This window comes from Xyrauchen texanus, chromosome 46, assembly GCF_025860055.1.
Source record: "Xyrauchen texanus isolate HMW12.3.18 chromosome 46, RBS_HiC_50CHRs, whole genome shotgun sequence".
NCBI classification, from domain to species: Eukaryota; Metazoa; Chordata; class Actinopteri; order Cypriniformes; family Catostomidae; genus Xyrauchen; species Xyrauchen texanus.
The window spans coordinates 25,085,560-25,110,290 of NC_068321.1; the positions used below are offsets into that span (position 1 = coordinate 25,085,560).

The 24,731-nt window shown below is 39.7% G+C and overlaps 2 protein-coding genes across 2 annotated transcripts in view; both read right to left on the bottom strand.

Annotated features, from left to right (window-relative positions):
* Window positions 1-1,390: 1,390 nt before the first annotated feature.
* Window positions 1,391-4,858, bottom strand: LOC127638569 (ras-related protein Rab-19-like). Its single transcript, XM_052120146.1, has 5 exons — window positions 4,613-4,858; window positions 4,309-4,394; window positions 3,889-4,074; window positions 1,943-2,126; window positions 1,391-1,668 (listed from the first exon to the last, which is right to left on the bottom strand). The coding sequence occupies exons 2-5, from the start codon at window positions 4,357-4,359 to the stop codon at window positions 1,391-1,393; spliced, it is 699 nt and encodes a 232-aa protein (XP_051976106.1). The 5' UTR covers window positions 4,360-4,394; window positions 4,613-4,858.
* Window positions 4,859-7,952: 3,094 nt separating this feature from the next.
* Window positions 7,953-24,731, bottom strand: part of LOC127638474 (coiled-coil domain-containing protein 34-like) — a 38,501-nt gene continuing 21,722 nt past the window's right edge. Inside the window, exons 4-11 of the mRNA XM_052120015.1 lie at window positions 23,558-23,688; window positions 15,944-15,979; window positions 12,538-12,805; window positions 12,210-12,339; window positions 11,528-11,635; window positions 10,513-10,671; window positions 10,022-10,151; window positions 7,953-9,810 (exon numbers count right to left, since the gene is read on the bottom strand). Coding sequence (XP_051975975.1) covers window positions 9,605-9,810; window positions 10,022-10,151; window positions 10,513-10,671; window positions 11,528-11,635; window positions 12,210-12,339; window positions 12,538-12,805; window positions 15,944-15,979; window positions 23,558-23,579 — 1,059 coding nt within the window. The 5' untranslated portion in view covers window positions 23,580-23,688 and the 3' untranslated portion in view covers window positions 7,953-9,604. The remainder of the gene's footprint in view (window positions 9,811-10,021; window positions 10,152-10,512; window positions 10,672-11,527; window positions 11,636-12,209; window positions 12,340-12,537; window positions 12,806-15,943; window positions 15,980-23,557; window positions 23,689-24,731) is intronic.

Genomic DNA, 24,731 nt, shown 5'->3' on the forward strand with positions numbered 1-24,731 from the left:
CCATATAAGGCCCCGTTTCCACCTGGTATTAAGATGCGTTTCGGGTGATCCAATCACTTATGGTCAATGATAAATACAGGTCTAAACGGGGTCTAAAACGTTTAGTAATCGGATCACAAAACCCACATAGCATGTGACCAGATCGCATTTGAGGTGTAAACGCTAATCTGTCCTGGCAGCAGTGAAGTGCCGCCCCTCACCTGTCAATCAACCGCTGCACTAAAACAAGAGTTTAACTTCATGAGCGGCTTTAAAAGGAAAATTGTAAAAATGCGGATACATACACAATCACGAGAGCTTCACGAATCTTCAGTGTGTCTGATATCAACACAGATGACAAGCATAAACCGCTGAAGCTCCTTTATTCCTGGCAATCCACTAAAATAACGGATAATTCTGCTTGACATGTTGCGTTTGTGCTTCCATTAAATTTCAACCGCATCTGGGAGAAACAGCGCACTGTTTTTTCTGTGCTTTCTTTGACTTTTCTGAATTTGTTGCACTTTAATATCTCGCAGTAACACACTGACATAGTGATTGATGTGTGTCGTCATGAAACAGAGACCCTCCCCTCCATATCCGAACACATGAGATCAGATAACCCCACATGCATCTTAATACCAGGTGGAAACGGGGGCTAAATGTGGTTTGAGTGAAAGTATTTGAAATGTTTGCACCTAATATTGATTACCACAAAAAATGGACTCAAAAAGGGATTTTATAGTGAGGCACTTACTATGGGAGTCAATGGAGCCAATTTCTGGAGGGTTTAAACACAGAAATGTGAAGTTTATAATTTCATAAAAGCACTTACATTAATTCTGTTAAAACGTGTGTATTATTTGAGCTGTAAAGTTGTTTATAAATGGTCATTTTTATAGTCGTTTTAGGAGTTGTTGACATCGCCATGGCAACAAAGTTGTAATATTCGCTATAGCTTTACACAGAAACAGTTAGTAAGTGATTTTCTGACACTAAAATCATGTTAACACACATATTGTTTACGTCTTGTGGCTATACGTCTGAAATAGTGAGTATTTTAACGTTTACAGATTGGCCCCATTGACATCCATTGTAAGTGCCTGACTGTAACCTTTCAAAATTAAGTAACAATTTGTTACTTAATGCTGTTGTTACTTATTATGCTGTTGATTGAGCTTAACCTGTGTTGAACCCGGAATATTCCTTTAATACCAGGTGTAAACGGATAAATGTTATGTTACAATCCTATATTTAGAAGCATCGTGCTTCTCTTTCTACCCAACTGTGGTAGTGCAAACAGGTTTTCCATGTTTTCCACCAATGCCTGGACATCTGAACCAAATGCCACTGATCTTAGACCAGGCCTGACAGTTCAATCATCAGTTCAATATCAGTCAACACCTGTCAATCAGCAGTCACATGACTTCTTCCCCAGATGTTCCCCTTCTTCTACTGGATGAGAATCCGAGTGCAGAAGAATACTGGGTGATTCTGATTGGTTGTCCTGAGGCACCAAGCCTCCGTGTCGCACTACGAGTTCTCGTGCCATCAGTTCAAAGGCCTCCTCGATGTTGTGATGTTGTTTGGCGGAGGTCTCCAGCGCTGCCAGAGCTCCTTTCTTCTCTGCGAGCGTGCACGCGTCTTCAAACAGCACCTGCCGCTGGGTCTCCAGGTCACATTTATTTCCTGCCGGAAAACCAGTGGGGGAGTGAGGATTCGTGATAGACTGATGTGGGTTTTCCATGGCCCAAATGCAGATGGCTGATATAATGCCAATATATTACAATTAATTCAATTTAATGATGGAAAATGCTATAAAATATGGTACAAAAAACTGACCCCTGTCATGACTATGTAAAGACAGTAAACTCATAAATTTTGACATATTATTGAAAAATAATATTTTTTAGTAATTAGCTATCAAAAATAAATTGATAAATATTCAATGACTTTCTCTGACCTATCAGAACGAAGACGACATTGGCGGCTCCGTACTGCTCCACTCCCTGTATCCAGTGGGGCAGAGAGTGAAATGTGGGTAGTCGGGTCAGGTCGTACGCGATCATGGCACCGTGGGCACTTCGGTAATATCTCTGTGTGATGGTGCGGAAACGCTCCTGTCCCGCGGTGTCCCACACCTGCATCTGCTCTCCAGTACACAACACACATACAGGTAGAGACAATGTGTTTCATTATTAAATCCCAAATAAAATCCATAATTCTTTTTTATCTACACTGCAAAACATACAGCGCTAGTGTAGACTGATTCCCAAACAAATGACTCTTATGAGCTCGTTCTTTTGAATCTACACCCCAAAACATACAGCGTGACTAGTGTAGACCGATTCCCGAACAAATGACTCTTATGAGCTCGTTCTTTTGAATCTATACCCCAAAACATACAGTGTGACTAGTGTAGACCGATTCCCGAACAAATGACTCTTATGAGCTCGTTCTTTTGAATCTATACCCCAAAACATACAGTGTGACTAGTGTAGACCGATTCCCGAACAAATGACTCTCATGAGCCGGTTCTTTTGAATCTACGGCACAAAACATACAGCGTGACTAGTGTAGACCGATTCCCGAACGAATGACTCTTATGAGCCGGTTCTTTTGAATCTATGGCACAAAACATACAGCGTGACTAGTGTAGACCGATTCCCGAACAAATGACTCTCATGAGCCGGTTCTTTTGAATCTATGGCACAAAACATACAGCGTGACTAGTGTAGACCGATTCCCGAACGAATGACTCTTATGAGCCGGTTCTTTTGAATCTATGGCACAAAACATACAGCGTGACTAGTGTAGACCGATTCCCGAACAAATGACTCTTATGAGCCAGTTCTTTTGAATCGACGGCACAAAACATACAGCGTGACTAGTGTAGACCGATTCCCGAACAAATGACTCTTATGAGCCGGTTCTTTTGAATCTACGGCACAAAACATACAGCGTGACTAGTGTAGACCGATTCCCGAACGAATTACTCTTATGAGCCGGTTCTTTTGAATCTATGGCACAAAACATACAGCGTGACTAGTGTAGACCGATTCCCGAACAAATGACTCTCATGAGCCGGTTCTTTTGAATCTATGGCACAAAACATACAGCGTGACTAGTGTAGACCGATTCCCGAACGAATGACTCTTATGAGCCGGTTCTTTTGAATCTATGGCACAAAACATACAACGTGACTAGTGTAGACCGATTCCCGAACAAATGACTCTCATGAGCCGGTTCTTTTGAATCTATGGCACAAAACATACAGCGTGACTAGTGTAGACCGATTCCCGAACGAATGACTCTTATGAGCCGGTTCTTTTGAATCTATGGCACAAAACATACAACGTGACTAGTGTAGACCGATTCCCGAACAAATGACTCTTATGAGCCAGTTCTTTTGAATCGACGGCACAAAACATACAGCGTGACTAGTGTAGACCGATTCCCGAACAAATGACTCTTATGAGCCGGTTCTTTTGAATCTACGGCACAAAACATACAGCGTGACTAGTGTAGACCGATTCACGAGCGAATGACTCTTATGAGCCGGTTCTTTTGAATCTATGGCACAAAACATACAGCGTGACTAGTGTAGACCGATTCACGAGCGAATGACTCTTATGAGCCGGTTCTTTTGAATCTATGGCACAAAATATACAGCGTGACTAGTGTAGACCGATTCACGAGCGAATGACTCTTATGAGCCGGTTCTTTTGAATCTACAGCACAAAACATACAGCGTGACTAGTGTAGACCGATTCCCGAACAAATGACTCTTATGAGCCGGTTCTTTGGAATCTACATCTACATAAAAAATGTAAATATGAAATCTTCTCTTCATTTGGTAACAGGGACAAAAATCCCCCAAGAACTGCATTTGTAATTTTGTGCACTCACCTTTACTTTCTTGCCATTGATGTCCATGGTGCGAACGGTGAAGTCCACGCCGATGGTGTTCTGCTGGTTGTCAAAGACTCCAGACTTAAAACTGTGAATCACGCAGGTCTTTCCTACATTGCTGTCACCGATCAGGATGATTTTAAACAGAAAGTCACCGCAATCATCTTCCTCTTCCCCTGTGGACTGCATTTCTGCAATAAATACTTGTGGATTGTCTTCTACAGACTCCAGAATGATTCATACAAGGGCACTGAGATCACAATACGGCCCATTTAGTGCTATTTTAACCATGTTTATAACAGCTTTATTAACTATATTAAATTCTGTTAACAAGCAAGTTAGCTGCGCTTTGAACATTAACTGTGCTTTGCTTCCTGAGAAACACAGAATCAAACGCAAACAGACACACCCGTCTACCTGCGTCTGAAGCTGCGACGTCCAGTTGCCTGCCCACCTGTACCACCGCATCTCTGGGAACTGCAGTTAGTTGCAGATATTGCGATCTGTGGGGAGAGAACATGTTGCAATCTTCTAGCATTGATGAATACTTATTATTTGTCTTTTGAAGAGTTTAACCTGACTTTACAGTACAAATAGCCAAATAAAGCACGTTTGTTTTGTGTCTATGGAGTCTTTTGACTACAAATCCAATGCAAAGCAACGCTGCTGTCTTGAAAGGTGACCTTTGGTCAGTAGAACTGGATATAAACACATAACTCACTCAGGCGTAATGCTCTGTAACGTACTGGAGAATCGCCTGATGTACCGGGAAGAAAGGCAACAACTGAATCCAGATCAGTGTTATTAACTGCAATAAAAACATAATTACAAACTATGATTTCCTCTTAAACTAATGTATACTAATATTAGCTTGCATCTCTACAGAAAGAAAGAACTTACAGTATCTCTGATCCACAGTGTGTGTTTATAAGAGTTTGAAGGAGTGCCTGGTGTCAGTATATACAGGATTGTGTGTGTGTAAACATTGTATTGAACATATAAGCACCCACACACATCCACACACACACTCATACACACAAACACACACACACACACACACACACACACACACACACTCATATACATACACACACACACTCACACACACACACACACACACTCATATACATACACACACACACTCATATACATATACACACACACACACACATTCACTCATACACACACACACACACACTCATATACACACACATTCACACACACACACACACATATACACACACACACACACACATTCACTCATATACACACACACACACACACTCATATATACACACACATTCACACACATATACATATACACACACACATTCACACACACACACATTCACTCATATATACACACACACACACAAACACACTCATATATACACACATTCACACACACACACATTCACTCATATACACACACACACACTCATATACACACACACACACTCATATACATATACATACACACACACACACATTCACTCATATACACACACACTCATACACACTCATATACACACATTCACACACACACACACACACTCATATACACACACTCATATACTGTATATACACACACACACACACACACTCATAAACACACACTCTCATATACACACACACTCATATACACACACTCATATATACACACACTCATGTATATACACACACACACACACACACACACTCATACACACACACTCATACGCACACACTCATATACACACACACACACACACACTCATATACACACACTCATACACACACACACACACACACACACACACACACACACACACACACGTTCACGTCATTCATTTGAAAGGACTACAAGGCACAACTGCACCTAAGACAATACACAGGTCTGTTAGAGGGGTACGTTTGGCTTTTAGCCCAGTCTAGGGGTCAGAGGTCATCGTGTCTGGTCACAAGTTGACTCCACAAGTCGGCGAATGCAGATAAGCCACTTAATGACGTCTGTACACTCAGAAAACTTATTTTGGTAAACTACTGCTCCGTGGCGAGTACAAGAACGGCTTGTTTTGAATCAAACGCATCCACAAAATATAAACCTGTGACTGGATTTTTACACCACACCACAACAGTCCAATGACACTTTGTTTTTATACGTAATTGCCAAATTAAATAAGAGAAGAAATTTCGCAAATGGCTTTAAAAACGATGAACTTTATTAAACGTTATTTTATTACAACATTTTATTCATGAATTAAATCATTTTAAATGTCTTTCCATTAGAAAAGGGATTTCATTATTATTATTTTTAATGAAAGTAATACTCCAGGTTTGATAAGAGTTAAGCTCAGTCGACAGCATTTGTGGTGTAATGTTGATCACCACAAAACAATGTAACTCGTCCCTCATTTAGTTAAAAAAAACCATCGCAGTTACAATAAGACACTTATAATGGAAGTGAATGGGGCCAATCCATAAATGCTAAAATACACATTGTTCCAAAAGTATAGACACAAGATGTAAACAATATGCGTGTTAACATTCTGTGTAAAATTATATCCGATACCAGGACAAAAGGGTTTAAGCGTTACGTCATCATGACATCAAAGTTGTTATATTTAATATAACTTCAAACAGAAAAGGTTAGAAAGTGATTTTATCACACTAAAAACATGTTAATGTATGGGGACCGTGGGTGGACTGCCTTTTTCAGGTCTCTGATGTTGGATTGGGTTCAAGTCTGAGCTCTGGCTGGGCCACTCAAGGACATTCACAGAGTTGTCCCGTAGCCACTCTTGCGCTGTCCTGTTGGAAGGTGAACCTTCAGCCCAGTCTGAGGTCTTGAGCCCTCCGGACCGGGTTTATCTCTGTATTTTGCTGTGTTCAGCTTTCCTACAACCCTGGCCAGTCCCCAAGTCCCTGCCGCTGAAAAACACCCCACAGCATGATGCTACCACCACCATGCTTCACCGTTGGGATTGAGCAGGTGATGAGCGGTACCTGGTTTCTTCCAGACATGACGCTTGGAATTGAGGCCAAACAGTTAAATTTTCGTTTCATCAGACCAAAGAATCTTCTTTCTCATAGTCTGAGAGTCCATCAGGTGCTTTTTAGGTGTCTTGCACTGAGGAGAGGTTTCAATCTGGCCACTCTGCCATAAAGCCCAGATCGGTGGAGTGTTGCAGTGATGGTTGTTCTTCTGCAAATGTATTCCATCTCCACACATGATCTCTGGAGCTCAACCAGAGTGACCGTCGGGTTCTTGGTCGCCTCTCTTACCAAGGCCTTTCTCCCCCGATTGCTCAGTTTGGCCGGGCGGCCAGCTCTACGAAGAGTCCTAGTTGTTCCAAACTTCTTCCATTTATGAATTACGGAGGCCACTGTGCTCTTGGGAACCTTCAATGGAGTCAAACAATGTTGTAGCCTTCCCCAGATCTGTGCCTTGACACAATCCTGTCCCTGAGCTCTTCAGGCAGTTCCTTTGATCTCAAGGTTTGGTTTTTGCTGTGATATGCATTTACAGCTGTGAGACCTTATATAGAGAGAGGTGTGCCTTCTTTCCATTTAAACGGAGGTTTTTATTTTGGCGGAAGCTCTTATTTTAAAGCCCTTTCCGTTTCGCTGTTTTGACGGTAGCTTCTCCCTTCTGAAAAAGCCGGATGCTACATGACCCAAAGTGATTATTAAACCACAAAATGTCGCTATTTAATTCAATAAATACACTCACCTAAAGGATTATTAGGAACACCTGTTCAATTTCTCATTAATGCAATTATCTAATCAACCAATCACATGGCAGTTGCTTCAATGCATTTAGGGGTGTGGTCCTGGTCAAGACAATCTCCTGAACTCCAAACTGAATGTCAGAATGGGAAAGAAAGGTGATTTAAGCAATTTTGAGCGTGGCATGGTTGTTGGTGCCAGACGGGCCGGTCTGAGTATTTCACAATCTGCTCAGTTACTGGGATTTTCACGCACAACCATTTCTAGGGTTTACAAAGAATGGTGTGAAAAGGAAAAACATCCAGTATGCGGCAGTCCTGTGGGCTGAAAATGCCTTGTTGATGCTAGAGGTCAGAGGAGAATGGGCCGACTGATTCAAGCTGATAGAAGAGCAACTTTGCCTGAAATAACCACTCGTTACAACCGAGGCATGCAGCAAAGCATTTGTGAAGCCACAACACGCACAACCTTGAGGCGGATGGGCTACAACAGCAGAAGACCCCACCGGGTACCATTCATCTCCACTACAAATAGGAAAAAGAGGCTACAATTTGCAAGAGCTCACCAAAATTGGACAGTTGAAGACTGGAAAAATGTTGCCTGGTCTGATGAGTCTCGATTTCTGTTGAGACATTCAGATGGTAGAGTCAGAATTTGGCGTAAACAGAATGAGAACATGGATCCATCATGCCTTGTTACCACTGTGCAGGCTGGTGGTGGTGGTGTAATGGTGTGGGGATGTTTTCTTGGCACACTTTAGGCCCCTTAGTGCCAATTGGGCATCGTTTAAATGCCACGGCCTACCTGAGCATTGTTTCTGACCATGTCCATCCCTTTATGGCCACCATGTACCCATCCTCTGATGGCTACTTCCAGCAGGATAATGCACCATGTCACAAAGCTCGAATCATTTCAAATTGGTTTCTTGAACATGACAATGAGTTCACTGTACTAAAATGTCCCCACAGTCACCAGATCTCAACCCAATAGAGCATCTTTGGGATGTGGTGGAACGGGAGCTTCGTGCCCTGGATGTGCATCCCACAAATCTCCATCAACTGCAAGATGCTATCCTATTAATATGGGCCAACATTTCTAAAGAATGCTTTCAGCACCTTGTTGAATCAATGCCACGTAGAATTAAGGCAGTTCTGAAGGCGAAAGGGGGTCAAACACAGTATTAGTATGTGTTCCTAATAATCCTTTAGGTGAGTGTATGTAGTCTGTATGCACTGCGTGCTACAAAGTAAATTAGCACTCTGCTCACCGTCATCTGCTGCAACAAAAGTGTCCGATGACACTGGCAACACACTTGCAAACTATATATTTATCTCATTAAATCACTGCCTTTGCAGTTTAATAATCACACAAGGACATAATGTGATTTTAATTTGTGTGCTGAATGTTTAAGGAATGACAGCCTAGCTCATGACATGTGGTGCTAATGCATCGCAGGTGACCCGAGTTTGAGTCCCGGCTCGTGAGGTCCCTTCTCGACCCCATTCCCACTCATTTCCTGTCACCTCTCTACTTTACCTATCCCAGTAAAAAGCCAAAAGGCCACATATATATATATATATATATAATAAGTAAATAAAAGTAATGATGATCAGATGGGATCCATTTTTTGTATCAGAGAATTTTTGAGCACAAGTACGTGTACACGTGCGTGGTATCGGACCGGATTCCAATACCAGTATCCGGGACATCCCGAGCGCTAAGAACAACATTATTTTGTTAATTAAAATAACACTGGGCATGCTTTCCAGTCAGACACTTGTGTTTTACAAAGAGGAAAATGGTCTGTATTTCATCATATTCAAAAATACATTTGACACATTAAACCAAATATTAGCAACCACAGAAAAGATTTTGAATTCATAAAAAAAGTCACTTTTCAATGTATGGTTTTGTGCTGTGTCATAGACACCAACATCATCATCTATTCCCAAAAATGGATGAAATGCTCCTTTCATAAAAACGCTCAAACCAGTAGATGTCAGCGTCACCGTCTTTTGCAAGTGAAACTGATGGTGTCTTTAGGTCTGTAGCTGAGGCAGGGGGTCGACTGGCTTTTTGGTGGTCCTGGCGATCTCTTACGTGGCACATTTTTTTTCTTGGGCGTTTGGTCTTGCTGCGGAATGTGAATGGGCTTCCACGGAATGGGGTTGACGAAGCTTGGAGTGGGATAGCTCACATTGTTATAGGTGCCTGAAAGCGATGAAAATAAGATTTAACTTTGAATCTCATTGTTTGTGTGTGGAAACAAATATAATATAATAACACAAATGGAAGTATGAGAATAATATAGTGACCAAAAATATGACAACAGTCTAATATAGCTTCTTCAAAGTAGCCTCCTTTATCTAGCTCTTGATTATATGAAATAATTGTGTTTGCATGCATGTTCATGCTCACTCACCGGCTGAGCATGCTGACATGGGTCGCCTCAGTTTTCCTTTAGATTTTACACCTTCAAGCCATTCTTTAAAGCTCTCCTCCGCCTTTTCTTTACGTTCCCTCTCTTCTACTTCCCTTCTGGCCGCCTCCTCCTTTTGAAAAGGAACATTCTGTCATCATTTCATCACCATCATGTTTTTCCAAGCCTGTATGGCTTTCTGTCTTCCATGGAACACAAAAGGAGACATTTTGAAGAATGTTCACATGCTCTTTTCCATACTATGACAGTATACAGTGACCAGAGGCTGTCAAGCTTCAAAAGGGACCATCAAAGTAGTCCATATGTCTCAAGTGCACTGATATCCAAGTCTTCTGAAGCCCTACAATATCTTTTGAGCGGACAAAGACTTTCATTGTATGTAAAAGAGCAGCGTGAATATTCTGCTGTTTCTCTATAACATGCTTTGACCTTGTGACCATTAGGGCGGTCAGATTGCTGGATGAAAGACACACCTGCTCTTTTAGCTTTCTCTCCACCTCCTCTTGTTTTTTCTTTCGAAGCCACTCCTTATATTTCTCCTGGGCTTTTCTTTCAATCTCGGCATGTATTTTCTCCTCTTGAAGTTGTTCTTTGCTTTTCTGAAAATCTTTGGATACTCTTTCTTTCTTTTCCTAAGAGTAACAACAGAAAAATCATGAGAAGAGCTTCACACAACCTTACCATGGATCAATATTTACGGAGTAATCCATTATTTCGTAGAGGGGGATCTACATACCCCCCCCCTTTTCTCGAGAGAATTTTCACCTATGGTTTTGGAGCAAAACTACCGTTAACAAATATAACCTCAGAAAGGTGTCAGCGTCTTTATTTTACATGTACACAGAGATAAGGAGGTCTTTTACTATAATCAGTTGATTTCAGCTCCCTGTGTTGCATTATATGCCAACGGTGTGAGTCCAAAAATGGGAAAAGCGCTTTTTTTGTGTCGTTTTTTCCAAAGTTGGAGTGCCTATAACTTCAGAAGTATTAAAGATATCTGAATATCCTTTTAAGTTCTGGTGCAGAACAAACTTTCCTTTTTGTACCCTAATTTTTAAGGCCCTGTATGTTTTTATCCCAGAGATATGGGGCTCTCAATGTGGCTCCATGCGCAAATTGTTGAATGTTACACATTTTCAATGGTCGAAAAAACAAATATGGGTCACATGGTATGAAGCTAGTTTTTCTTGTCCAAAAAAAAAAAAAGAAGCTAAGAAATTAGAAATGTACCTTTATTTATTCACATAAAAACAATAATGTCAAAATCCTGATTTGAGTGCAAAAGTACACTATTATTAACAACATGCAACACGTGGCATTTACTATTTTGGCTTTCATCATCATTTAAGTTCATCTTTCACTAATAAAACAAAAATGTCAGAAGGGAAAATTGATAAATATAAATATAAATCACAATCCCTCCGTATATATTCCAGAAACACTATTAATAAAATCCAAACTAAGCCTAGCCGTAATTTTGATTCTTACCTGCTCTCGTTTTATTTGCAGCCATTCTTGAATTTTGCAGTCACTGGCAACTTTCTTCTTCTGTTGTTCTCTCTCCTGTTTATCCTGTTTTTCCTTCATAGTGAGCTCCTGAAATACAGACTCTCATTAATAATAGTCGACCAACATAGTTTTATTTTTATATCCCCATTTTCTCCCAATTCGCAATGCCCAATTCCAACTAGTAGGTCCTCGTAGTGACGAGGTTACTCACCTCAATCCGGGTGGCGGAGGACAAGTCTCAGTTGCCTCCACTTCTGAGACCGTCAATACGCGCATCTTATCACGTGACTCGTTGTGCATGACACCGCGGAGACTCACAGCATGTGGAGGCTCATGCTACTCTCCACGATCCACACACAACTCACCACATGCCCCATTGAGAGCGAGAACCACTAATCACCACCACAAGGAGGTTACCCCATGTGACTCTACCCTCCCTAGCAACCGGGCCAATTTGGTTGCTTAGGAGATCCAGCTGGAGTCACTCAGGATTCAGGATTCAAACCCGCGACTCCAGGGGTGGTAGTCAGCGTCAAAACTCGCTGAGCTACCCAGACCCCCCGCGATATAGGTTTTTAATGATGATGCTAATGATATCTATACATCCATCCATATACACATTATATACCGTTTTATCACCATGATTATAAATGTCAGTCACCTGCACAGCTTTCTGTTCCTTTCTGATCCGCTCCTCTTTTGCTTTATCAACGATCCACTGTTCCCACGCGCTCAGTTTGAACCGTGCAGAAGAAGATCTGTCTTCCAGGCCTGTTGTTTCCACCTCATCCCTGAAAACATGTCAGATTTTATGAGCACTGATAATGGAATGTGATGCTGGTTTATTATAGCAAGGATTTTGTGATTTAAAACATTAATTTATTTCAGGGGGAATTTATTACTATTTACTTCTTCTTGATATCCACATACAATGTTTTTTTTGTAATAAATTCAATGCACAAGCAAATATATGACTCGACGCCGCTTGCCTGGAGAGAGAGACCGCTGCGACATCTTCACTTAATGTGGCGGTGACGTTGTGAACGGGTTGATCCTCGTCTATCTCTGGTTCCTCCTCTGAATGCTCAAAGCTGTCGTGGTAGATGGGTGACAGCAGAGAGGAGGTCGAGTCCCCAATAGACTCCACACTTCTGCTGTACTGTAGGGCACTTCCTAGGGCACTGGGTTTGGATTTGAGTGGGGTGGAGGTGAGACTCTTGGACGACGAAGATGGAAAGGCCGACATCTTCCTCAAAACTGAAGATACAGAGAAACACATGTTGAATTTCATACAGTCATCATAGAGTATTTTAATTGACATTTATGTCACACTTAAAGGTGAAGTAATTTGTCATATAAACATATAGGCTAAGTAAAAACTTAATAAAATATGCAAAATAAATGTATGATGTATGTGTGTGTGTGTGTGTGTGATTATTATGGTAAAGTAAAACCCCTTTAAGTGATTTCAAACAGAAAAAGATCTGGGTATAGAACTCATATTATTATTAATAATTATTAATTATATGATTATTTAATTATGAATTATTGAATGTTGCTATATGGTAAATTACGAGATATAATAAATAAAGGAATATTGCCATTCAGTACCAGCATATGCAGCAGAAATCATGCAAATGTAAGGCATTTCTGGTCATCTTATCTCTGAACACCGCTAGAAATATTGTTAGCATGTATTTAATAAAACAGCATCTGAACCAACTGTAAAATAAAGTTTGTAAACAAGTTTTAATATTTAAATCACAACTGCACGTTTCAGATTTTAAATAACATCAATTAAAGTATATTGCGCTTTAATTCGATAAATAAAAGTCTAACCAATATAACTAACTCACCGTCTACTCAATTTAATAACAAAATGTTCGTTTAATCGCTTTTGTTTTGCTTGGTGTGCAGCTTCCTCCGTATGGCCCCGCCTCCTTTGACTTGATCCCGCCCTCCCGAAGCGTCATCAGCACCAAACGTGATAAATGATTGGTTGCGTCCCTGTAACCAAGCCGAGAAAAGAGAAAGGTGCCTCTGGTTGTTCCTTACAGGCTCCATATGGTTAGGATTAGGATAGGGGCGGGGTTAGGGAATCTGCTGGCTCCCAGGAACAAACTGAGGCCCTTTCGTAACCAAGCACGCCAAAAACGGAAGCGCTGTCTCTAAGCAACGAGGCGTCACAAAAGACATGCCGTGTTGAAATATATTCTGATCCTGAGGTATTTTGTTCAAATGGGCGGAGCACATTTGAATATTCATAAATATACATGAATATTCATGAATTGTCCTGACATGCGTGTTGAAAAGCTAATTAAACGTTGATACAGTTAGACTACAGTTTACATTTCTGTAACATTTTATAATTTGTCAAAAGTGCTTTTGATTAGTCTACGCTTTGCATTCTTCAGCCACTTTAGGATAGAGCAAGCTTAAGCCATTAAACCTCACCATAGGTTTTTAAGTTCTTCTGTTGTATAATATTAAAGCTTTTTTTGCAACAGTTCATAGGTTGTGTAATATTTTTTCACATATAGGTGTTTTATTAACAATTAAGGTTTCAATGCAACTGTTACTGGCTGTAAGAAAACTTTATTGATTGAGAGCGTTATGTAGTCACTAAGAGAAAATAAATATTGCACAACATATCCTCTTAAAATGTAACAGAAATCAGCAAAAAATACCTTGATTATGGTGAAACCCTGCTAAAAACCAAGGGTCCAAAAATATTCTAACAATTTTTATGGATTAATAGGTCAAGCTGGTGTAAATACTAGTTCTGAAATTGTAAAAAAAAAAAAAAAAAAATGTCTGAAAAGTTTGTAGTCGGAAGAATTGATGCATTTCTATGTCCAGCCTTATTTTTTTGAAAGATTTTTGACCTGTGCCAGTTCACAGCGGACAGAGTGACACGAACGATGCTGAAACCAGAAAACAAGAGATGGATAGAATGTAAAACAATAAATAAAAATAAAATAAAACTTATATAAGTTAAATAAAAGTTATACTTTCAGTGAGTCTTAATGGCAAATTTGCTTTACAAAAGGAATAAGTTTAAATATTTCTACTGGAAACAAGAAACAAGTTTCTGCATTTATCACAGTTAATAACCTGAATTAAAATAAGAAATGAGAAGAACACCTGTGAATGAGACTTGAGTATTGTTCTGGATCATGTATTTAATAATGTATTTAATGCTTTATTGCTTGCTAGTCACTCTCAATACTTTACCTAGTCATGCAGTCTTTTAAACATATACAGTTTTATTCAGTAAAGTGCAGAGCTGAAATTACTATCATAGCAAGACTACTGAAGCCATTCTTTCTGTGATCACTTAAAGCATCTGTCTGTAAGTGTTTCTGATCATTGCTGTATTTATTGTGTATATAGCTAAATGCAATGAAATATTTAAGCCATTTAAAGAACAAAACAAACACTCATATTGGAGCAGTGTTGTTAGGGCGTGATTGTGTCTTGTGATTTTTTAATTGCCCAAGCCAGATATCAGCATTAATCCTCTCTTGATGAAACATATCAAGGTCAATTCATTTTTTCTTCTTACTAGATTCTGTGTCTATAATGTAGCCTGTAAATGATCTATCTATCACTGAGATTATTGGGTTGATGTGAGAGATAAAGCCAATGTTATCAATAGGGCTGGGCAATAAAACAATCTTGATGTTTATCTGAAATAAATAAATAAATAAATAAAATAGAGATGTTTATGGATGATAAACTTCTGAGCAATTTTCTACACTTAGCCGATCGATCTACATCTAGAACAGGCCAACAGGGGTGTTCATTATCCATCGCGATAGCAAGACAACCACTGGTTGGTTGATAAATATAAAAGATTGACTTTTTTTTTTCCTGACGTCTATGACTGCGTGTTGTTTGATTGACAGGCGGCTGCCGGTTAATGTGTGTGCGCTAATGCGGTTTCGCGCCTAAATGGTCAAAAACACTTTATAATTCCGCCAATGCCCGTCTTCATGAGACATTAATGTAAACGGAGTTGGTTTGGGCTGATAAAAATCATATTTGCATCAAAATATTGGACTTGAAGTGTACAACCGATTTGAGCACTGGCTAGTCATATAAAGGCTAATCAAACAACAATAACAAGGAAACGAGAAAACCACTACTTTTGGCTGAATAACTTTAGTAGCATTAAATGTATTAATGTAATACATTTCATAATAATATTTTTACTAATATTGTTCGTTTTTGTAATACCAACCCCTGATGTAGAGTGTGTTAATTTGTATATTAAAAGAAATAGTTTGTGTAATAATAATGCTTACAGAAGTGGGTATAAAATTATAGGGTTATAGTTATAGGGTTAATCTCTGATAGAAGAAAGTGCACACTTTTTAACACAGAAAAACTTACATACTTCTGCTTTAATATTGGTACGGAAGCCCAGAACTGCAAGGTAAAAAACAAAAACAACGGTGAAAATGTTTTAATACAAATAGTGTCTCAGTACCTTCCTGAGCCTACAACAAACATTTTAAAGAAATAAAAAAAATTTGGAAGAGAGAAAATAAATTTTTGAAAGAAAGAAAAAAAATTGGAAGAGATGTACAAAATGTACAGGTTTAAATGAAAAACAAATCCCATTTTTTATTGGTCAGAGCATTTCATTGCTCGGCAAACAAAAATATTGGCCCTCACCGTAAAAAAAATCCTTCGCTTTGTTGGTGCATGAACATTCACACCAGATGTGAATTAGCTTCATAGGAATCCATTGTTACTCACGGTGAGAAATCGTGCAGAAAATTCGCATTTGGTGTGCAAATGACTTCATAACACCCCTTGGTAAATCCCTGGTTTTATCACACTAAAATCATGTTAACAAGTATATTGTTCAAGTATTGTGGCTATACTTTTGAAACAGTGTGAATTATTACGTTTATGGATTGGCCCCCATTCACATTCATTGTAAGTGCCTCCCTGAAACCAACATCATGACACAAATGCTGTTGATTGAGTTTAATTTGCATTGGAGTGGAAACGGCTTAGAAATAAGAAACCCATTAAAATGTCCATACGGACCCTTTTGGAACCAACGGCACTCACACTAATAATCCTTTTACAGTGCTTGTATAATTTTATGACACATTCATGGCTGATGGATAGCTCTACCTGTCCTGACTTGCTGAATTGTGTCCAGTCCAAGTCACTGGCCATAAATGCTGTGAGGGTTTCCATCAACAGACACTTAGCAACACGTCTTTGGCTTTAAATCAGCTCAAACCGACTAACAAGGCAACCTGATATTGGCGTTATGGATGTTCTCCTCCGTTTAAGTGTCCTTCACGGCATTTGGATAACCATTGGTGAACTACGTAAATCAACATTACTTTCAATACCTAACTGGATTATTTGTCCATTCAGCCTTGACGTATTGTCTCTTATGAACTGTCTTTCAGGCTTTGTGTCAGGTTTGACTTTGGTGGGATTTCCGGCCACAGTCCGACTGAATGAGAACAGCGCTCCGAGTACAGAAGTGTTTGGCTTCCAGGTCAATCCCAGAGCAGGCATAAGCATCGCTGCTGGATTCCCTCAAATACTCAATTCAAACCCTTTAACTGATGACTTCAAAGTGTCTATGGTGAACTCAACCAACGCCCAGGTGCCTTATCCATTAAAAAAAGAAAAATCTTGACACTGTTCAGATGTTGTCATCATTCTGACTAATTATCGAGTACAAAACTCTGCTTTTGGACTAGAGCGTATATATGTGGTTAAAATGAATCAATCCGATCATTATTTTCTTTCTTCAAACAGGTTACTGTGACCGGTTCACCAAATTTGGATTTTGAGAGTTCAACAAACCGATTTGTTTTCCAAATTCTGTGGTGGACAGCGATCAAAATTGGGACCTGCAGACTCTTACTGTTCTCCTGACGGATGTGGACGAACCGCCTAGTTCTTGGATGACAGTATTAGAAATATATTTATAATTGTCTACACTTGTTTAACAAATATGTGTTTATGATCTACTGTACGCTGAAACCGATATCTATCGAGATAATCGGTCAAGCGGCCACAGTTTAAGGGGGATGCTTGACATTTCGGTCTATAACTATTTTATACAAGCATTTAGATCGTCAACTTGATTAAGCATATTAAATAATATGAGCAATAATCAATACCAGTACATTGTTTTCCCAGCTAACTTCATCTACATTGAGGAAAAATCCCCTCCGAGAGAACACTATCGGCCTGTGGTTCATGACCCTGAAGAAAAAACACTCTCTGTATGAGTCACTCTGTATGCAATTCTGCATGAGATAACGGAATATGTTGTTTTTCTGATCAGTTTCATGTGATTTCTGCTGACCCCGCATTCAGTATCGATAACACCAAAGGATCTGTTTTCTCCACAAAACCTTTTGATTACCTTACAGACCCTAGGAGGTAAACCATGTCATTATAGATCATTTCACTTACAAAAAATATGAATCATTTAATATTTTATTTACTTAAATATTTACATATAAAATAAGAATTTATATTTAATTAAATAGGAAATATATAGTAAATGATTATGTATATTCCCCTTTAGCTACAGCTTCAACATATCTGTGCATGAAGGAATCAACACGGCTCTGAAACCACTCTTCATCGTGATAATAAACCTCAACGATGAGAAACCCCATTTCATTAAGTGCGTAAGGGCCACTGGTATCTAATGAACATATAATAACAATGAAGTAAAAACCGTGTTTTTGTTTTTTTCAGCACTAAAACGTCCTATACACTACCAGAGGAGTTGAGTCCCGGATATATCGTGGCTAACATCACTGCTGTAGTTCCAGAATCTTCTTTCTATGCTGGATTCGTCTTCTACACCATCAGCACAAACAATTACCTGGGCATAGAGCGTTGTACGTGTTTGATATTTATTAGTTCAATTCTGTTTACTATTGACCTCATAACCTTAACATTTTAAGCTACAGGTATTGTACTTAACAAGCTGGTAGGCTGTGAATTGTTTTTTTGGAACGCCCAATTCACAATGCGCTCTAAGTCCTCGTGGTGGCATAGTGACTTGCCTCAAACCGGGTGGCGGAGGACGAATCTCAGTTGCCACGCATCTTATCACGTGGCTTGTTGAGCTCGTTACCGCGGAGATGTAGCGCATGTGGAGGCTTCATGCTATTCTCCGCGGCATCCAAGCACAACTCACCACACGCCCCACCGAGAGCGAGAACCACATTATAGTGAGTACGAGGAGGTTACCCCATGTGACTCTACCCTCCCTAGCAACCGGGCCAATTTGGTTGCTTAGGAGACCTGGCTGGAGTCACTCAGCACGCCCTGGATTCAAAAGCGCAACTCCAGTGGTGGCAGTCAGCTGAGCTACCCAGGTCCCCTTGAATGTTTTAATTGTAAAAATTTTGTAATTTGTTTGAAATTTCACTGCTTAAGTACGGGACAATAGGTGTCCTGAACGGGATTGTCTTCATTTCAGCCAAAATAGTGTACAAAGCGGCAAAATATTGTTTCGCTGTTTAAGTATGGGACTATAGGTGTCTCGTACAGAACTTCTTCACTTCGGCCAAAATAGTGTACAAATATAGCGGCAATATAGCGTATCGCCGCTTAGATATGGGACAATAGGTGTCTCGTACAGAACATCTGCATTTAGGCCAACACGTTGAGCAAATATAGCAGAAAAAATAGCGTTTAGCCACTTAAATATGGAAAAATACGTCTCTTACGGAGCTTCTTATTTTCAGCCAAAATAGTGTAGAAATATAGCGGAAAATAGTGTTTAGCCGCTTAAATGCGGGAAAATAGGCATCTTGAACGGAACTTAATTTAAGGCAAAACAAATATAGTGGCAAAATAGCGTTTTCCTTCCTGAATATGGGAGAATAGGCATCCTGTACGGTACTTCTTCATTTTAGCCAAAATAGCATAAGAACTTGGCAAAATAGTGTTTCACTGCTTAAATACTGGACAATAGGCGCCTTGTACGGAATGTCTTTAAATTGGGCAAAATACGGGATGTCCCGGCTAATGCAGGACAGTTGGCTAACTTGAGTATGCGTTTTAAGCTGAGATATGAGAAAAAAATTTAACATTGAAAAAATGATTTTCAATCAGTTCCTGGAAAATATATATCCATCATAATTTCATACAATTCATGTATCTTAAAATGTGTTTAGATACAGGATTGGTCATTGTCACTAAAAGGCTGGACAGAGACTCGTCTCCTCTAAGGGAGAATCCTACCATAACTGTGATTGTAACAGCTAGCTTCTGTCCGCCTGGACCTCTGCAACCAGCTCTTTGCACTGATGTTCAATCAGATTATCGTAAGGTGTCGATTCTACTGAAACCAATGGATTTAACTGCATCTTTTCAGACGTATTTTTCCCATTCATTTTTTCCATAGAGATTTCCTAAAATCCTTCATAACAGAGTTCTAAGCCATGAACCAAACCAACCAGCACTGAGGTGAATCACAACATTACAAACTTTGATATGAAGCAAAAAAGTATTTGAAACTAGTGTACAAATATAGTGGCAAAATAGCATTTAGCTTCTTAAATACAGGACAGGTGTCTCATACAGAACGTCTGCATTTAGGCCAAAATAGTGAGCAAATACAGCAGGAAAAATAGGGTTTAGCCACTTAAATACAGCACAATTGGCATCCTGTATGGGACTTCTTTATTTTGACCGAAATAAAGAAGTTCCGTAAGAGACTCATATTGTCCCATATTTAAGTGGCTAAACACTATGTTCCGCTATATTTGTACACTATTTTGGTGAAAAGAAGAAGTTCCGTATAGGACCCCTATTGTCCCGTATTAAAGTGGCTAAACCCTATTTTGTTTTTGTTGCTATATTTGCTCACTATTTTGCCCTAAATGTTGGCGTTCTGTACGAGGCACCTGTATGGGACGTCTTCATTTCAGCCCTAAAAAAACTTTCTTAAAATAAGTTTAAAATATAGTGCCAAAATAGGGTTTAGCCACTTAAATACAGGACAATTGGCATCCTGTATGGGACTTCTTCATTTCGGCCAAAAATACGGGACAAGAGGGGGTCTCATACAGAACTTCTTTTCTGCCAAATTGAGCAAAAATATTGCGGCAAAATAGGTGAAAATAGGTTTCTCGTACAGAACATCAACATTTAGGGTGAAACAGAGAGTAAATATTGTAGAAAACATAGGGTTTAGCCACTTAAATACAGGACAATAGGGGTCCTGTATGGGACTTCTTCATTTGGGCCAAAATAGTGTACAAATAAAGTGGCAAAATAGCATTTAGCCACTTAAATAGGTTCTGTTCGAGACGCCTATTTTCCCGTATTTAAGGGGCTAAACCATGTTTTCTGCTATATTTGCTCACTATTTCACCCTGAATGTTGACGTTCTGTATGGGACACCTGTACAAGAGACGACCTCATTTCTTCTTTTCACCAAAATAGTGTACAAATATAGCGGAACATAGTGTTTAGCCACTTAAATATGGGACAATATGAGTCTCTTACGGAACTTCTTTAATTAGACGGCTGGGCATAGAAATGCATCAATTCTTCGACTAAAGACTCTTCTGACATGTTTAGGAAGTTCTGTTCTCTGTTTTGTGTGCAGCTGTGTTGTGCTCTGTTGTCACTATCGCTGTGGAGGACCTGTTTTTAGATAAACTTTAGATAATTTTGTGTTCTTTTGAAGCTTGAAGAGTTGGTCACCATAAACTGCCATTGTATGACATCACTGAGCACAACATTTATTCACAATTTCTCCCTTTATGTTCACAAAAAGAAAGAAAGTCATATAGTGTTATAACAGCACAGGGGTGAGTAAACTATGACTGAATTTACATTTTTGGGTGAACTATCCCATTTATCATTTACATTTGTGGGCCTTTTGAGAGCATTTTTGACAGTTTAATTTTTTCATTCTTGATAGCGAATTCACATTAATTTGTTTTCTTTTAAACTTTCAGCATTGAAGATAAAGGTAGGAATGAACAGATTATAATGAATTAATAGGAGTTATCCACATTAATAATACTAAGCCATCTTAGTACATCTAATTTGAAATGTAACGTTTATTTACTTTCATTTCTTTGTGCTTAACAGCTCCACCAAAGAAGGAAATATTACTGGTAAAATGTTTACAGTGTTCACAAACTCATATGATCATAATATACTATACGAAATTCAAGAGCTATGATGGAGGGTCTGTTTCTCATGCAGATCTTTCGAATGGCTTCAGAAGATTTGGAATATAGCGCACAAATTGTATCTTTTATGGTGCCTTTTTTGTCATTTTTGGAGCATGACAGTCCTAATCCATATTTTATACATGTATACAGTATATACACTCACCTAAAGGATTATTAGGAACACCATACTAATACTGTGTTTGACCCCCTTTCACCTTCAGAACTGCCTTAATTCTACGTGGCATTGATTCAACAAGGTGCTGAAAGCATTCTTTAGAAATGTTGGCCCATATTGATAGGATAGCATCTTGCATTTGATGGAGATTTGTGGGATGCACATCCAGGGCACGAAGCTCCCGTTCCGCCACATCCCAAAGATGATCTATTGGGTTGAGATCTGGTGACTGTGGGGGCCATTTTAGTACAGTGAACTCATTGTCATGTTCAAGAATCCAATTTGAAATGATTCAAGCTTTGTGACATAGTGCATTATCCTGCTGGAAGTAGCCATCAGAGGATGGGTACATGGTGGCCATAAAGGGATGGACATGGTCAGAAACAATGCTCAGGTAGGCTGTGGCATTTAAACGATGCCCAATTGGCACTAAGGGGCCTAAAGTGTGCCAAGAAAACATCCCCCACACCATTACACCACCACCACCAGCCTGCACAGTGGTAACAAGGCATGATGGATCCATGTTCTCATTCTGTTTACGCCAAATTCTGACTCTACCATCTGAATGTCTCAACAGAAATCGAGACTCATCAGACCAGGCAACATTTTTCCAGTCTTCAACTGTCCAATTTTGGTGAGCTCTTGCAAATTGTAGCCTCTTTTTCCTATTTGTAGTGGAGATGAGTGGTACCTGGTGGGGTCTTCTGCTGTTGTAGCCCATCCGCCTCAAGGTTGTGCGTGTTGTGGCTTGACAAATGCTTTGCTGCATACCTCGGTTGTAACGAGTGGTTATTTCAGACAAAGTTGCTCTTCTATCAGCTTGAATCAGTCGGCCCATTCTCCTCTGACCTCTAGCATCAACAAGGCATTTTCAGCCCACAGGACTGCCGCATACTGGATGTTTTTCCTTTTCACACCATTCTTTGTAAACCCTAGAAATGGTTGTGCATGAAAATCCCAGTAACTGAGCAGATTGTGAAATACTCAGACCGCCCGTCTGGCACCAACAACCATGCCACGCTCAAAATTGCTTAAATCACCTTTCTTTCCCATTCTGACATTCAGTTTGGAGTTCAGGAGATTGTCTTGACCAGGACCACACCCCTAAATGCATTGAAGCAACTGACATGTGATTGGTTGATTAGATAATTGCATTAATGAGAAATTGAACAGGTATTCCTAATAATCCTTTAGGTAAGTGTATATATATATATATATATATATCAGTATATGCTTTATTGTATGGAAAAGAGCAGCTTAAAAACATTCCTCAAAATATTCCTCCTTTTGTGTTCCACAGAAGAAATAAAGTCATATTGGTTTGGAATCACATTCATATCTCTTGTTATTTGTGGAAGGGACAGGAAGTGACCCAAATTAACACAGTGTTTGATGGAGAGGAAGTTGATCCAGGTAAGACATTTTACAAATAACAAGACTATTGTGCATAGTTAGATTTATCTGTTGAATATATGTAATATTATACTGAAATATTCAACTTCGTATCAACATTTACAAGCATTAGCATGCACATTTTCTCAGTGTCAAAAAGGGTTTACGAGTACAACAGCAAATCTGGCGCCCGGCGATGGAAGGATGCCATTATTGTGTCCAAGCCTGTGCTCAACTAACCAGAGAGCAGTACACTGGTCATCTCAAAGAAGCCAGCCGATCCCAAAGCTCCCGCAAACTCCGAGCAGCCATTGGTCAGGGAGAGAGGCGAGACAGCCGACTCTGGCCAATCACAGAGAAGAATGAAGTGCCTGTCAAACACGAGCACGAGTAATGAGAGTGTATCGGTCAAAGACAAATTGCAGTTTCACAAGACTAAATCTAGTGACATGTCTGAGGTCTAAGACTAAAAATAGCACTAAACTATCAGTCTAAACAACATATCTAAGACATTATAAAGATGTATAGAATTTGGCTGGTCATGTGATCTCAACATGGCGGCCAACATGAGGGGCGACCGTACATACAGTATGTACAATAAAACAGCTTTTTCTAGACCACTCATGTGAGTGTAAATCATTTAAAACAGATCTGGCCAACTTTTGTCTTTGTGTCATTACATTTACATTTATGTATTTGGCAGATGCTTTTATCCAAAGCGACTTACAGTGCACTTATTACAGGGACAATCCCCCCCGGAGCAACCTGGAGTTAAGTGCCTTGCTCAAGGACACAATGGTGGTGGCTGTGGGGATCGAACCAGTGATCTTCTGATTAACAGATATATGCTTTAGCCCACTACACCACCACTCCCTGTAATCTTGGACTTACACTGACACCTAGCGGTGTGGATGCGGCATCATTTAAAATCAATAGTTTTCAGGTTTCAGATGCCATTGAAGAAATGTAGTATTCACAGTCAGCTATGATTACTTTAATCAATGAGTGAAAGTGTCAAATAACAGGATGGTTACTGAGATTCAGCTAGTAGTATTCAACTGGTCATGTGATCATAACATGGCCGCCACCCATGTGTGGACGCTCTCCATGTAGAATAAAACAGCTTTTATAAGGTTACTGGTATGACTGGAGTCTTCATTTTAATGCGAGTGCTCATGATTTTCTTACATATATGGCAAAATTACAAAAAAATTACACTTTTTTTTTAATGAGGAGTGCCCCTTTAAATATCTCGCGATCGATCTAGTTCGTCGCGTCGCGCTGATGCTCCTTTCGGCAGCGTTCCTCCTGCGCAAATCCCGGGATGCTGGTTGCCGTGGTTTCCCAGATCACATGCACGGCTTTCCTGTAGCCAGCAGCGAAATAAAAGATGCCAGCTCTTGCCATTTTTACG

Bases quoted from the DNA above. Each gene is read 5' to 3' on its own strand.
- LOC127638569 (XM_052120146.1), bottom strand. From the start codon at position 4,359: ATGCGGTGGTACAGGTGGGCAGGCAACTGGACGTCGCAGCTTCAGACG. The intron at 2,127-3,888 runs GTGAGTGCACAA...ACTGGAGAGCAG, and splicing joins TCAATGGCAAGAAAGTAAAG to ATGCAGGTGTGGGACACCGC. The intron at 1,669-1,942 runs GTCAGAGAAAGT...GTTTTCCGGCAG, and splicing joins TGTCGTCTTCGTTCTGATAG to GAAATAAATGTGACCTGGAG.